The 16,733-nt window shown below is 40.8% G+C and overlaps 1 protein-coding gene across 1 annotated transcript in view; it reads right to left on the bottom strand.

The window, feature by feature from the left end:
* ZNF292 (zinc finger protein 292) overlaps positions 1-16,733 on the bottom strand; it is a 53,970-nt gene that overhangs the window by 7,781 nt on the left and 29,456 nt on the right. Inside the window, exons 4-7 of the mRNA XM_033054396.1 lie at positions 15,333-15,468; positions 6,679-6,881; positions 2,846-2,982; positions 1,545-1,686 (exon numbers count right to left, since the gene is read on the bottom strand). Of these exons, the coding sequence (XP_032910287.1) occupies positions 1,545-1,686; positions 2,846-2,982; positions 6,679-6,881; positions 15,333-15,468 (618 nt within the window). The remainder of the gene's footprint in view (positions 1-1,544; positions 1,687-2,845; positions 2,983-6,678; positions 6,882-15,332; positions 15,469-16,733) is intronic.

The following is a 16,733-nucleotide window of genomic DNA, read 5'->3' on the forward strand; positions in this document are numbered from 1 at the left end:
CTACTAAAAAAAGAAGAAGTTTACATACAACTAAAAGACCAATTAATTGTATGTTCTGTCTAGTTTGAGGACTTTTGGACTATGTTAGAGGTGTTCAGTTTATATTAGAGAATATTGAGCCTTTTCCTTGGAATAAAGCCTGTCAGTTGTGCCACAGGTATTTGAGATTGAGCTTCTATGAAACATCAATTTAGCACTGGGTAGAATTCAAATGGTAAAAATTGCTGCAGTTAAAGAAAAACATGATCTTCAGAAAGATCTATAATTTGGAGATCACTTAAGGTGAAAGGTTTACTTTTATTTTTAAAAATTATGTCACTTCAAAGTCAATTGACCTCAACTGAATCCGTGGCTTCAGTCCAATTGAAAGCAGTAAGTATAGTTAAATTTTGTTAAATGCTCCATCATTTGAGTGTTCTAAAGGTCATGTGGTCTTTACTCATTCCTACCCTAAGGCAACTCCATTTACATTTACATTGACTTTAAAAGCTCTTTATGCTGCTAAGGATGCACAAAAGAGGCTGTGGCATACATAAGAATGAAGTTCAGCAAATTTATGAATGTACAAGTCTACTACCTACATGGTCTCCAATTTCTGCCAACAAGTAAATTATCAAATGCTCACTGGAGAAAAATCAATACGCATGGAGCAGGCACCGATCTTAGTATCACAAGGCTCTGAAAGTTATTTTTCTCCCCCTTCTCTAATTCCAATTTATTTCACATCTTTCGGGGGTGGGAGGGAATCTTTAAATTTAGAAGCCCATGATTAGCCATACCAGAACACTGAAAAACAAAACCAGGTATTTTTATGCTTAGAATTAATAACCCAACTTAGAGAAATCTTTGCAAGAGCTCAATTTAGCTATCAATATTAAATATTGCAACTACTAAAGAAACTAAGACAATTAGATGACAAGGTTAGCTGAGAAAGATGAGCAGGGTTTAAAAACAGCATTGGGCCTAAGCCCACAAATGACAAGTATTTCATTTATCAAAATAAACTGCATTCATAAGTGGCAAGTCAAAAGGTTATAAGTTGTAGTTTTGGGGTTTTTTGTGTAGTTTTTTCTTTTCTTTCTAAATTTCCTCTAATTTTCCTTTCTTATATATTAATATACATCCTACATTTCCTTTCTTCATTAGCTAGTCCTCTCCATTTTCTGTAATTTTTGAAATACAGAAAATAATGGTGAGGAATGTTAGGGTCTGCTTACAGAAAATTCCACACTTAGAGGACACAGGCACACCTAGAGGCTAAAACCTCACCTTTAGGTGTTTTCTCCATCTCAGCTGTGGCATCCAGCTTTTCTGTTTAACCCCACTCTTTTTTTCCAAGGGAACCAAAGTTTTAATGATTCAAAATTAATCAATTTATAATTTACCTGCAGAAGGAAGTTGTTATGGTCTTTCCTAAAACCAATTAAGATTGCCCTGAAACTAATCCTACACAGAAAGACAGGATGTCAAAGAAATTTTCATAAATTTTCCTGATCACAGTTCCATTGAAAATGCCAAAAATATTCTTTCATGAGTATCCTTACCTCTGAATTAATTACTTTAATCAGGAAGAAAATATGATAAACAGTCTTAGTTAACACAGAAAGTTGACGACATCTCTCTAGATACACTTGAATAGAAGGCTCTACCCTTTGCTGCAGTTTACTCCAGAAAAGAGTCAGTTCCCTAGAACAAGAGAACAATATTTCAGAGCCATCAACGCAACCATTCTGATAACAAGAAATGCAAGGCGAAGAACAGTTTCCATATTGTCTTTGGGAAAGGAAAAAGTCAGAAATTTATTTGCACCTTATCTTTTATTAAAATACCCACAATATTAAGTACCTAAATTTCAAAATTACGACAATGACTCTATTCCAGAAGGACAGTTCAGAATAAAAACAGCATTACCATAATTTATGCTACATAATTTACTCATTATGTGGTCTTGAAAAAAAGAAAAGTCTTGCACAATAGTTTACTATTCACAGACTGGAACTGTATATTTCTGAACTCTTAATAATTACGAACACCTACAGAAGATTGGCTTTTCTCTGTGGTAGATACATTTTTTCTAAAGCTGCTCTGCTTTGATAGCTGAATGGGACTGTGATTTAGCAAGAAATTAGCTCCCAAAGCCAAACAGTATCCCGGTATCTGCATTGTCTCACTTGTTCATTCCTCCTCAGGTGCAAATAGCCAAGAGTACCTAGTACCTTATGGAATGCTGTAACCCCCAAAACTATCAGAATCTCTTAAAGCAAAATCCTGCATTAGCAGTTTTCTCCTGCTGCTGCACATAAAATAGAGATGCACAAACAAAGCAAGTTCTTCAGGAATCATATAGGTTTTCTAATTAGCAGAAGGAAATTCAAATCCTAACAGCTCAAATATCCACCAATAAAGACCAGTTATTTGTTCTCACGTTAATGAAAGTAAGGCCTAAACAATAAGTATTTTCATCTAGTTTATTATTGTGGTTACAGCAGTAGTGAAGAGCTTCTTCCTAAGTTTGTTAGAGAAAGAAACACTTATTACAGGACAGAAAGAACAGTACTTAATCATTAAATGCTGACCAGTTGCCTACAGATATTAAATTTCTTATTTCTAAGGGAAAATTATTAACCAGCTATTGGCATTTGCCTCATCATACAGACAGCCTTCAAATTCTTGTAATGGATGCTTATCTTGCAAAATGCATTTATTTTCTTTTTTAGCTTTCCAAGAGTCATATCTCCTTCCTGTTTAGCTCACTGATTTTACCAGCTAAAGAAGGTTAATTTACAGCTTATGTATCTTCCCCAGACAAAGCTTTTCTTAGCTAGAAAACAAGATTCAAACTCACCAGGCACAGTACATCTCCCCTTGCTGCAGCTGGCGAGACAGAAATGCTGCACAGAGAATTAGAGCACTTTTTTCATCTCCATCAGATTCGAGGTTACAGATCATTTCTAGTGCATCTTTGCAATCTACTTCTGCAATCTAGAAGGGAAAAAAGATAAGAACAAGACTAAGAAAGTGGTTGCATTTTCAGACACACAGTCACATTAGCCTTTGCAAGACATTAATTCAGAACTGATAGAGATGAGCTTGAAAGCAAATCAGTACACTTCTAGACTGTCAAAACTCATTATGCCACCAGAAAAACTCTTTTATTAAAGTGAACATAAACTTGTTTCTCAGACATATGACTTATTTGTATCTAGCGTCCCAGTTACCTACGAATTTTAAAGTACAGTAATTTCACGATTGTAAGTCATACTGAGTATAAGCCGCACTTCTGGGTGTTGGCAACTTTTTGTTCTTTGTCCATATATAAGCCGCACCTGATTATAAGCCGCACGTTACAATACAGGGTGTGATAAAAGGTATCTATTCTATCACCATCTGTTGAGGGTGGGGACAGTGATCCTTATCTCAACAGCAGATATTCTGCTAATGGGCCATCCATTGAAACCAGGTGGGGCATTGTTCTTTATCTTTTCACAACCCATCCTTCCTCCAGCCAGTCATTTTCTGCTAATGGCCCATTGAGTCCCACTGTGGGACTGATAAAATTACTTCATCCCATTGGAAGTTGCTCCAGCCAGGGGGAAGAGCCCAACATTTCTTACCAAGATAAAAACAGAGGTTTTGGGAGACTAAGGGAGCCCCTTTCTCCACTGGACTCCAGAGGAAAACCGGATTTCTCCACATCACCACTGGACCTCTGGAGGGAAACTGCACCTTCTATAGGAGCACTGCTCCAACTGAATCACATCTGTCACTGCAGGAGGATGCAGCCACCATTTAATGGGACTGCTACCAACACCCTGCCTGACAGGGTGTCAGGTTGTACTCTGACTTTGTCAGGGTTTGGAGTTTGTTTCTTTGTAGTACTGTATTTCTATTTTACTTTCCCTAGTAAAGAACTGTTATTCCTAATTCCCATATCTTTGCCTGAAAGCCCCTTGATTTCAAAATTATAATAATTTGGAGGGAGGGAGTTTTCATTCTCCATTTCAAAGAGAAGCTCCTACCTTTCTCAGCAGACACCTGTCCTCCAAACTGAAACAGCAACTTTTCATACTTTGTCCGTATATAAGCCACATCTGATTATAAGCCGCACTTTGGGTTTGGACCAAAATTTTAGTCAAAATGGTGTGGCTTATAATCGTGAAATTACTGTACATTAATTATTTATACATATCACATACATATGATAATAGTGATATGAAGACTTTTAACTCTAAATTACAGCTTAACACAAAAAAAAAAGTTACCTGTAATTCTAATCCAGTTTACTTGTCACTGATTTCACTACTGCTTTAACAAAATGAGCTGGGTGGTTAATGAATCTGAGGTTTAACATGAATGTTCCAGTATTTTTTAAAAAATTAAAGATATGAAGAAAAGGAAAGCTGTACAGTAAGAAGCAGGTCATCTGAATGCTCTTTTAGAAGAACACTACTGTCTGTATAATATAAATTATTTGTCAAGTACCAATGGAAGTACTTAGTTTTATAGCAAATCAAAGGAAAAATCCCAGTTGCCCAGTACTGCTAGATAGCTGTATCAGTACCAAATCAGTGCACTTAGTGCAACAACTACTGTCTAATTTGATTCTCAGTAGACTGGTTTGATTACATCAATTAGTGCATCTGGCAGGACATGCTGGTATTTATTCTTTGATACCAGCAGTTGAATAGCTTGACTATGACAACAGCAATGTTGGAAGTCTCTCTTGAGAAATCACAAGACCACCCAAAGCAAGAAACAGAAGTGCTCACCCAAACACCCAGCTGGTCCGGCATTCTGGGTAAGGCAGCAGCACAGCTGGGTTGGGCACCTCGGTATCCAGCAATCAAACTACAATTTTGAATAGTACAACTACTTATTTTCACACCTCTACATTGACACTTTGTAAATATACTAACAGCCCTTCACTGAATGTCATTCAAGGTTTAAGTCATCTTCTAAAGAAAGCTGAATTTCTTAACATGGAACAGTATAAATGTAATAGCAATTTAGACTGAAGGTCTGCTTGGCTCAGTCCCCCATCTCTGACAGGGACTACAAATTAAAAGCTTAGAGAAGAATATGGTAAACTGAATTTATAATAAGGTAACGTTTTTTCATTAAAAACTTTTCCAGCCTCTCACACTTGCTAAGGGAACCTGTTTCTAACAAAGGTTTGCACAGGTCCAGCCATCAAGTTTGTCAGCCTAGCACTTCACATACTGCAGGTTTGAATTCTTTGTATTATTGAAGGAAACTACTAGATTAAGCCAAGCTGAAAATTTGCTTAAATGTTACTTTTCTGCCTATTCTGAATGAATATAAAAATTTCCACACTGATAATACACTCTTTAACACTTTTTTTTACTATTTTCTTACTGTTCTCACACTACAAAATGACCATTCTTCTAAGTTCCTAAGTCCACCCTGACATGTTAAAGCTTACCTGCCTTCTCTTAGTAAAATATGATCTTTCCAAAATGGTTAGTAATACTGCAAACAGTGCTGCAGCTGAAGCTGCTAATCTAAGCAATCCAAAGCTCAGAAATACCTGAATTAGGATCTCTCTGATAACCCATAATATCTCTCTGATAACATTATGGCATCCAAAGAACAAGGCTAACTCATTCCTTTTGTCCAGGGGATTCATGGTTCATTCATTGAACCAGCTCATTCTGTGTTGGGGCTGAGTAATGAAGGAAGCCTGTTTGTTTGCAGGGTCATAAATTCCAAGTTCCATTGCATGTCTCCAGCAAACAAAGATAAGATTGTATAGCCCAGTCACAGCCCCTCCTGAGCCTGTTCTGACAGGGTCTGCAGCAGCCAGAGCTGGGAGGAGAGCAAGACTGATCCAATTCTACTGAGTATCTGAAGAACATGCTCAGTAAGAAGCTGTCATCTTAGAATTTCATCTGTATCTAATGAAGGAAAGTTTTCCAGCTATAATCAGTGCACAACTCTTGTCCCTTTAAGTTCAATTGCAATATGCTTGATATTTAACATAAAAAAGATGACAGCAACAAAAAGACAGCAGAGACATTGGCAGACAAGAAAAGTGACATTTGCAGTTAATTTTCCTTCAAGAACAAAAAAGGCTCAGCTAAAACTTTGGACTGGGATGAGAAGTGAAGATGCCACCTGAAAGAATGCAGAAGAGCAAAGCTGTCATCTCTTCTCTGACTTCTCTATTTCAATTAGAAAGATTTTATATTACAAACCAGATCAAAGATCTGATTTCACCTTCAATTTCACCCAGGCATTTGGGTGAAGTCACATTTATTCTCTGAACTTCAAGCAGCATTTAAAGGGCCCCATTCTACGTACTAAGTATACACAAAAAACAATATAGTTTAAATAATAAGAGAGGGAGAATTATTAACTTCACTCTACTCATGAGATCTGAGGCAGAGTTTTAAAATACTTCAAGCAAAATCAAACACAAAGTTGTGGCACAGCCAGAAAATGCCTATTAATGACCTAATAAAACACTTCCATGAGCGTTTTGAGTCATTACTAGTCAGTGTAAAATTGAGTTGAATTAAAAGAAAAAAAAAAGACCAAAAGTATTTTAGATCATATTTTAAAAGAAAAACTTCTATTGAACAGCAGCTTATTATTAGTGACTTTAGTAGCTTTAAAGAAATAAGTCCAAAAAAAAAAAAAGCTTTATGATTTACTTACTTCTTCCATTAGCCTTTCATTTGGTGATCCTGAACAAAGACAGACCAGGTAGGTTTGTTTGAAATTGCCTTTTGCACTGATTTCTGGATGGTCAGAGCAGAGTTTTGCCAGGGCAGTAGCTTGCGTTAATTGCTTTGTTTTCATTAGGTGCTTAATACGCATATCCAGCAGGACAGGGCCTTCTGACACTAAAAATTCATTCACTTTAAAAAAAAAAAAAGCCAAAACATTATATGCATGTTACAGAGTTAACAGACTGCATTTACTCAATCATGGTTGACCCCTAAAATTTATGCAAGTCAAAACGGATACAAAAGATATGAAGCAAAGTTGAGGAAAAAGCTTCTTGGTAAAGTGCACTTCATCACAAAAATTCCCTGTCACAGACCTTTTATATGCTTGCAGGTTTTAATTCATTCTAATTGCTTGGCTAAACAGCTGCACACAAAACAGACGGAGAGACCATATAAATATTAAAATATTTAGATACCATTTAATTATTGTTCTACAGAAAGACAACACAAAGCCACTACTCTCACATCCTTTGTACTCGCAATGCTATGCCTTTGCTAACAGCGCCTTTTAAAGATCTTCCTATTGAAGGATATATGTGACAAGTACAAAAGTTTCTGAACCTGTTTTTATTGGTGTGAAATGTTTCATATTATACACCCACAGAATACAGTCAGACACCTTACAGTTCTTCAACCGAAAAAGTTTCCTCCTTTGAAAAAAGAGGCTTATCTTGTATACATTTGACTGTGCATAGTCTAAAACTCAAAAGAGACTGGTATTGAATTAAATTTTTCAGATATGCTCCCACCAGAGCTAAACTCTGTACACCACACTAACAACCTAACTCTAGGTGCCTCAGTGAAAGGCATAAGAATCCTACAAAAAGGGGGAACACAGACTGATGTTCCGATTCTTAAATATACATCTCAGGTCTCATCCAAATCTTCAAGATCAAAATTGTTTCAGCTTTGAAGCATGAGGTTTAGTACTGCCTCTAGAACATTTAAAATCAATTATTAAAACTAGACACATAGACAATCGATTTTCTTTAATCCTTTTGATGTTAACCCCTTCCTGTTTCCACACAGTAGATATACACTGTGTAAAAAACCCTCGGTTTTCAATTGCCCTCACTTTCATTTCACAACACATTCTCACATCTTTAAAAACAGGAGACTTTTTCTACTGTTTTTTGTTTCTTTGTATGCTTTCAGTATTAGGAGTAAAATCTTCATCTTTTCTAAATGAGATTTTTTCCAGCCTTTGAGTATTCCCAAAACCTTCTGATCATCTGCAGTGCTCACTTTCTGATACATCTTGATAGGAACTTTGATCATATTCCTTTTAATTTCCTCATCTTGAATTTCACCTGAATCATGTTGCCCATTCATTTTTCTTGACTTTTCAAGTTCTGTTTTGACTTGATGAAGTACTTTCAACATGTAAAAAATTAATTCTCTCTGTAATACCTGAACTATTAGAATACGAAACATGGTTTGTTAAAAAGCTCATCTCATTTTATTCTTTGCTTCTTCCCATACTTTTTAGTTTGATTCACTACTGTCTTTATTTCATGATCTCTCCTCCTTCTAGCTGCTTATATGGAACATTACTAAAAAGTTCATCTTGAAATTGAAATCAGGTCAATCATTATCTTTACCACTTTAGTGCACAAGACCTTAAGGCAGAAAATACTGCCTTTTGCAGAAATCGGGCCTGTTAGACCTCATCATTATCTCTCATGCATTTTCAGATTTATAGTTGAATTATCATTTCAACCAACTTCTGAGTTATCTGTTTATATCCTTGTACCCTGTTATAAATGATCAGCAATGGCTAACTGATGTGTAAGAATATTCAAATCAAGTGAGCTCCTTCTTCCTCTCCCCATGGCAATGAAGCTATGACCAGATTTGTATTCATGCAGGAACAAAGGAAAAGAAGAGCACATTAACAGACAATGGGTAGACAGTAGACATTTTTTGTATTAATTAGAGGACATTCGACGCAGCAGATAAATGTTCCTTTAATGTCATTACCAATGCACTATAAAAAACGTTCATACTCCTGACAACCCACAAATGACCCTGTGACTAACCACATTCAATAGTCTAGCCTTGCTCTTCCTCTACCAGGTATCAATAATCCCTTCGCCCACGACATTTAGTCCTGGATAGTCTGCCTGGAATAACACTGGAACATTTTACCTCATTTCTGTAATAAGATACAGGAAAACCTGAGACTTTAAGATACATTGGTAACCCAAGATGTTTCACTCTAACTTATTACTATAATTGCTCCATTTAATATTGTAAACACTGTGTTCTATCTGCTAGTTCTCAGTAATCCCCTTCCTTTAGTGTTTACTGTGTCACCCAGCCTACCTTGCATAAGCATCAGCACATTCTCTGTTATCTTCTCAACAAGACGCAGGAAGACCTCAGGGTTAGAGTTACATATTAGCTCTTAAGCCTTTATTCTAATCCCAGTGATTCTAACCATTACGTTTAACATCTGAAAGCTCATTCAAAACATGAATTTTAATTACGTTTGTTTTGTAACTGAACTAAAGCTGACATTTTAAGACAAAAACCAGTGCTGGGGTTACAGGACTAAGTTTATGGTGGGGAACAGTGTTAAGGATAAGATTTTGAGGTTATTGAGGAAGGTTTTGTTTATTTTTTTAGATATTTGATTATTATAGTTTATCATGCAGTGTCAATTTCAAAAGTTATTGTGGACAAATTGCTAATCTACTATAACAAATATAATTCATAAAAATGCTTTGAGACACAAGTGCTTTTCTAGAACAAATCACTTAACCTCTATGAGTGTAAACCCTGACATTTTAATGGGAACAACTATTAGAAAAATAGTTGTCATTTTTGTCCAATGCTACCTCATCCATTAAAATTCACAAATGTTTGTGCAAGGCATGTGCAAAATTCATATAAAATTACAAAATATGAGGAAAAATGAAGATGTGCAGGTAACATCTGACAGGTGGTACTACAATCTACTAAGTTTAGCAAATTAACTTGGACTGGGATCTAACCTTTTAGACAGTTTCCCTCTTATACTCTTGAATCCATAGCTGGCATGTCAGGTCCTACCACCAAGTGATTCCATGCCAAATTCACAAGAAGGACTACGAATTTTTATTACAGGTATTGCTCATACCATACATGGATTAAACCAGAGGAAATGTAATCCACAGATTAGCAGCACACAAGAGCAGGAATAAGCTCCAGGCACTAACAGGTTCTCTGTGGAAGACAGTCCAGATTAATGCCATGTTTTAGCTGACTAGAAGACTTAAAGAGCACAAAGAATATTTCCCTTACAAAGCACTCATAATCCTACTACTAGACCCCTCATCAGCTGTAGTGTAGGTACAGGTTAATCTACCACCTTTACATTTTATCAACCTTGCTTTGGCCACAGAGGATGAAGCCAGGAAGTGAATATACACATGGACAATCCATCTCCAAGAACTTCAGTTTCTAGTCAGGAAACTAACATACTGGGTTTGGCTGGGGTAGGGTTAATCATCTTCCCATTGGCTGGTACAGGGCCGTGTTTTGAATTTGTGCTGAACATAGTAACAAAGATGTGGAGATGTTTTTGTCACTGCTGAGCAGGGCTCACACAGAGCCAAGGCCTTTTCTGATTTTTGTACTGCCAGGCTGGTGGGGAGGCTGGGAGGGGACACAGCAGGGACAGGTGACCCAAAGTGACCTAAGGGACATTCCAGACCATGGAACATGGTGCTCAGTTTATAAGGCAGTGGAAGGAGGAGGAAGGGGAGGACGTTTGCAGTGATGGTGTTTGTCTTCCCAAATCACCGCCAGGTGTGGGGCCCTGCTGTCCTGGGGATGGCTGAACACCCGCCTGCCCATGGGAAGCAGGGAATTCATCCCTTGCTTTGCTTTGTGCGCGGCTTCTGCTTTCCCTATAGAACTGCCTTTATCTCAGCTCTCTCCCTGAGTTCTCTCCCTTTACCCTTCCCACTCTCTCCCTGATGCTGCTGGTGGGGGAATGAGAGAGTGGCTGAGTGGGGCTTGGCTGCTGGATGGGGTTGAGCCATGACACCTCTTTAGTAATTTTCAAGTGTTAGTCCACATGTGCTTTCACACTATGGGTAACTCCGAACTGACTTAATGTTTTCCGTATCTACCAGGAGCTGGGACTCAGAATCCTTCATGCAAACATCATCTCAGCACAATTCTGCTGAATGCAGCATCAATCCTGGATGCTTCTGTGGTGGCACAGTGTGTGGAAAAAGGGTAAAAAGTTCCAGATGGCTGCTTTGAATATACCCAGGATGAAAACACTCTTTGTTTTTTTTTCCCCTCTCAAAACTGAGGCTGTTGGTATCATTCAGCATCTGGCGACAGGTGCTCTAATTACTGAAAATAGTTCCACATTGGCTGTTACATGCTGCCTGTTACCCACCTTGATAATCTCTTGGATAGTGATGGTTGTATCCAGATCCTCTTTTCAGTGAGATATTCTTTAGACGTCTCCCTACTACATTTAAACTTATGAAAAATTCAAGAACTTAACTCTTGGCAACCAGATTTAAGTCTTTAAGGATAATTAGAATTAGATACCAAAAAAGCAGCAGCAGCCTGGCTTTTTGTAAGGTTATCAAAGATCCTTTTCCTCTAGACAGCTCCTCCACTCATCCTCAGTATCAGCTGAGGAGATACCAGTGATAGCTTTGAAGGATTATGCCATCACTACAAGAAAATAATAACCTCGAGGATGGAAAAACAGGTTCATGCCACACTGACAAACTGAGGACGGAAGTGCAGTGTTTTAACATTGCATAGGCTATGGCATAACCCCAAACACTTTGGTGTACTTTAACTTTCACTCTTTGGCACGAAGAGCAATAAGGCTGCACAGACAGCCACACAACTTCATGAAACCTAATTTTCAGTTGTCATTAATTCAGATCAGCTTCAATTCTAGATTAACATCAGTTCTGATCTCACATTCAGCTATCTGGTAGTTCAGGAGGAGGCCAGTAAGACAAAAGACCCACTATGATGTGAGAAAATTAAGACAACATTACCAAGGTTTTCTTCTTTAACCAACTAATAAAGTGGAGAAGTGTGGAAAATTCCTCTCTCCAAATACAAGCGCTTCTTGTCCATCATATGCAATCTTGAGTAAAAAAGAAGCCATCCAGGTAAACCTGAAGTAATAGCAGGTCCAGCCACTATGCAAACGCAACACAATGCAAGTGTAGCATTTGATACTCTGATAGCAGTGCGGGACCTGCTCTCATGGGATTCTTACAAGAAATTTCTTAAAGATGTTAAAATTAGCTCTCCTGAAGTCCATGGTCACAATCTTACTTATTTCCCTGTGTCCCCCTGATCCAATACTGAATTCACGAGCAAGTTCTTAAAAAGACTCAACTATAAGGCAATTAAATACTGATTAAACCTGTCTCTTACAAGTACCTTACTGTTACAATGGCTGCAGGGTGATTGAGAGGAAGCTAGTAAAGGAGTACTCTATGGGACTCTGAGGACTACATACAAATCCAAAGTCTGTGTTAGGTGTATTTAATTAATTAAAAGTAATTAAATTTAATTAAGTAATTAAAAAAAGTAGCAAAATGCAAATCTTGTGGAAGAGTAAGCCAAGCTTCTGTTAAAAAAAAAAATTAAAATCATGATACACATTTACTGGACATATCCAAGGGGGCTGTGGTAATTTGAATAAAAGTAGATCCAATTTATTTTCTCAAGTCCATCAAATCCCTAGAGATACCATGTTCTCTTGCCCATAAAAAGATGATCCTTCTATAGATAAATTATCAGTTAATAGAAAAAAAAGAAAAAAACACCCCAAACAAACTTCCAGTGGGTGTTCCATAGGATCAGTACCAGGGACAGCCTATGTCCAGGATTTTTATATACATTCAGAAAAGGGCCGAGAACCACAACAAAATACGCTGAGAAAAGCAGGGTAACTAGAAATATGCCAACAGCCCATAACACAGCATAATAGATAAAATTAAAATGTTGCTAAAACTCCAAAAATTATTTTCATGCGGCAAAAAACCACAAGCCTAACTGTACATACAGGAATGATAGGGGAAGTCCTAACACTGAAATAGTCTCAAAAAATGTCTTGTTTAGTTCTGATTTAAGAAAACATTGGTTCAATGCTCAGTCAAGAAGAAGGCTAATGTGAGGAAATATTATTAAAGGAATGCTGAAGGAAGCAGAAAATCATACTGACTGCTGAATAAACCTTTAGCTCTCCATACAAGGAATGCGACAGTAAAGTTGGACGACATGTAAGACACTACGGAAGAGAGAAGATGAGATACAAGAGCAGTCCATCAAATCAGGTCTTATGATGCATTCATTAAAAGATGTGAGAATAGTTAACAGATAGAAAATATCATATGAAATAAGCAGGGACCAGGCTAAAAGGAGGCAGACAGTAAGAACTACAGTAATTTCACAACCATAAGGCGCACCGGACTATAAGGCGCACCCGCCGGGAGTTGGCAAAATTCGCAACTTTGTAGATCAGATAAGGCGCACCGGACTATAGGGCGCACTTTTTTTTTGCAGCGAGGCTCCGCCCCCAGCTCCCTCCACGCGGTTGCTGGCCGAGGCCCCGCCTCAACCCGGCAGTCATTGGCCCCCGGGCCCGCCTGTACCTGGCAAGGGCGGTGCCGCGGGGCCCCAGGCCCGCCTGCATCCGGCGGGGCCGGGGCATGGCCGCCACCCCTCCGTGCCGCCTCTCCGGGGCTGGGCTATGGCCGCCACCCCTCCGTGCCGCCTCTCCGGGGCTGGGCTATGGCCGCCACCCCTCCGTGCCGCCTCTCCGGGGCTGGGCTATGGCCGCCGCCCCTCCGTGCCGCCTCTCCGGGGCCGGGCTATGGCCGCCGCCCCTCCGTGCTGCCTCTCCGGGGCCGGGCTATGGCCGCCGCCCCTCCGTGCCGCCTCTCCGGGGCCGGGCTATGGCCGCCGCCCCTCCGTGCTGCCTGCACGGGGCCAGGGGGTGCCTGTGGAGGGGCGGCTCCGCCTGCACGGGGCCGGGGGGTGCCTCTGGACGCGCGGCTTTGCCTGCACGGGGCCCGGGCGTGCCTCTGGAGGGGCCGTCCCGCTTGCAGGGGGCTGGGGGGTGCCTCTGGAGGGACGGCTCCGCCTGCACGGGGCCGGGACGTGCCTGTGTAGGGGCGGCTCCGCCTCCACGGGGCTGGAGGGTGCCTGTGGAGGGGCGGCTCCACCTCCACGGGGCCGGGGGGTGCTTGTGGAGGGGCCGTCCCGCTTGCACGGGGCCGGGGGGTGCCTCTAGAGGGGCCGTCCCGCTTGCACGGGGCCGGGGGGTGCCTCTGGAGGGACGGCTCCGCCTCCACGGGGCCGGGGGGTGCCTCTGGAGGGGCGGCTCTGCCTCCACGGGGCTGGAGGGTGCCTGTAGAGGGGCGGCTCCGCCTCCACGGGGCTGGAGGGTGCCTCTGGAGGGGCGGCTCTGCCTCCACGGGGCCGGGGGGTGCCAGTGGAGGGGCGGCTCCACCTCCACGGGGCCGGGGGGTGCCTTTGGAGGGGCGGCTCCGCTTGCACGGGGCTGGGGGGTGCCTCTGGACGGGCGGCTTCGCCTGCACGGGGCCGGGGGGTGCTTCTTGAGGGGCCGTCCCGCCTGCACGGGGCCGGGGTGTGCCTCTGGAGGGGCGGCTCCGCCTCCACAGGGCCGGGGCGTGCCTCTGGAGGGGCGGCTCCGCCTCCACAGGGCCGGGGCGTGCCCGCCCCTGCTCCGCCCCACCTCCACCTGGCAGCCATGGCCCTGCCGGCTCCCCCCGTGGCTCGCAGCTCTCACTTCCGGGTAGGCAATTTTTTTGAACTTTGTCCATCAGATAAGGCGCACCGGACTATAAGGCGCACTTCCGGGTTCCAGGGAAAATTTTAGTCAAAAGGGTGCGCCTTATAGTCATGAAATTACTGTACTTCACTTGATGTGAGAATTGTGCAACTGCCACAGATGCTTACGTATGACACTTTATACAGATTCTAAAACCATTTAGGCAAAGAATAAAAAAAACCAACTTAGATTTATTCACACAGGGATACCACTCCTGAATTGCAATCACCAAAACAAAAGTAACATATCAGGACACTATCCTTGTAAGCCTCTGCTGATCATATACTCTTCCCTATGCAACTGTTAGCAATTCTCAGAACTCAGGTCTAAAAGAATCTTCAGTAAAGGTCCTCTTCGCACTTCATAACTGAGTAAATTACATTCTCATAAAAATATATGCAGTTTTTATTTTTCGGGTTTATGTCAAATAAATTTTGCATATTAGTATTAAACTTACACCACAGTAAATTAGTCTGTGTGTAAACTCCCTTCACATGGCTTATAAAGAAAATGGCAAGAGAATTTGAGGCATGATTATGTTTTATGCAAAATACCAAAATTATTTGTATGTTACCATGAACATACTGTCTTAATAGTTTAGAAAATTCTACATGCATATTTATTTATATAGCTTATAAATTATCACAAACTATACTGAACAAAAAAATTTCCATAGATCATAATAATATTTCAATGTATCATAAAAATGAAGTATATTTTATCCCAACCATAACTTTAAATTTTACCTTTATCTGTGTCCAACTGTTCCTGGGACAGAATACCACACAACACTGGGTTCTTCCACACTCCCTTCTCTTGTGTCAGTGTTGTTAAAATGTGCAGTTCCCGGCTGCCATTTTCCATCAAGTTTTTATGAGCCGCCTGATTAATATTTTACAAAATAAGGTATTGTTTAAAAAAGCCATAAATAACGTGTCTTAATGTGTCTTTCATACTCCTTTATACGTCATGTTATCAAATGAACACCTTACCAGATAGAGAGTTAAATGTATAACAAAACAATCTTAACATTCAGCCTACGTAGGTTTTACTTCTGCCTCTGTTGCCCAAGACATAAGCTGAGAAACCAAAACAACTGAGTGTCTCAAACTCACTCTGAGATTTATTAATAGGGGTACTTCTGAAATTTCTGAAACTACAGTAATTTCACGATTATAAGCTGCACCTGATTATAAGCCACACTTCCGGGTGTCGGCAACTTTTTGTTCTTTGTCCATATATGTCTGGGGTTACAACATAGGATGTGATAAAAGGTATCTATTCTATCACCATCTATTGAGGGAGGGGGCAGTGATCCTGATCTCCGTGGGAGATATTCTGCTAATGGGCCATCCATTGAAACCAGGCGGGGCATTGTTCTTTATCTCTTCACAACCCATCCTTCCTCCAGAGAGTCATTTTCTGCTAATGGCCATTGAGTCCCACTGTGGGACTGATAAAATTACTTCATCCCACTGGAAGTTGCTCCAGCCAAGGGAAAGAGCCCAACATTTCTTACCAAGATAAAAACAGAGGTTTTGGGACACTAAGGGAGCCCCTTTCTCCACTGGACTCCAGAGGAAAACTGGATTTCTCCACATTATCACTGGACCTCCGGAGGGAAACTGCACCTTGTACAGGAGCACTGCTCCAACTGAATCACATCTGTCACTGCAGGAGGATGCAGCCACCATTTAATGGGACTGCTACCAACACCCTGCCTGACGGGGTGTCAGGTTGTACTCTGACTTTGTCAGGGTTTGGAGTTTGTTTCTTTGTAGTACTGTATTTCTATTTTAATTTCCCTAGTAAAGAACTGTTATTCCTAATTCCCATATCTTTGCCTGAAAGCCCCTTGATTTCAAAATTATAATACAGTAATTTCACAATTACAAGCTGCACTTGATTATAAGCCACACGTCCGGGTGTCAGCAACTTTTCGTTCTTTGTCCATATATAAGCCGCACTAGATTATTAGCCGCACTTTCGTTTGCAGCGAGGATCCACGTGCAACTTTCACGAAGTTGCCAATTAGTAACAGAATCGCGGGATCGCGGGGTTTACTGGCTAGGCTCGGGGCCATGCGGATTCGGCCCGCTTGGGGCTGCTGACGGGGCCGAGTGAGCCAGCTCGGCTGGGGCCGCTCA

Source organism: Catharus ustulatus, chromosome 3 (genome assembly GCF_009819885.2).
Source record: "Catharus ustulatus isolate bCatUst1 chromosome 3, bCatUst1.pri.v2, whole genome shotgun sequence".
In the NCBI taxonomy this organism is placed as follows: Eukaryota; Metazoa; Chordata; class Aves; order Passeriformes; family Turdidae; genus Catharus; species Catharus ustulatus.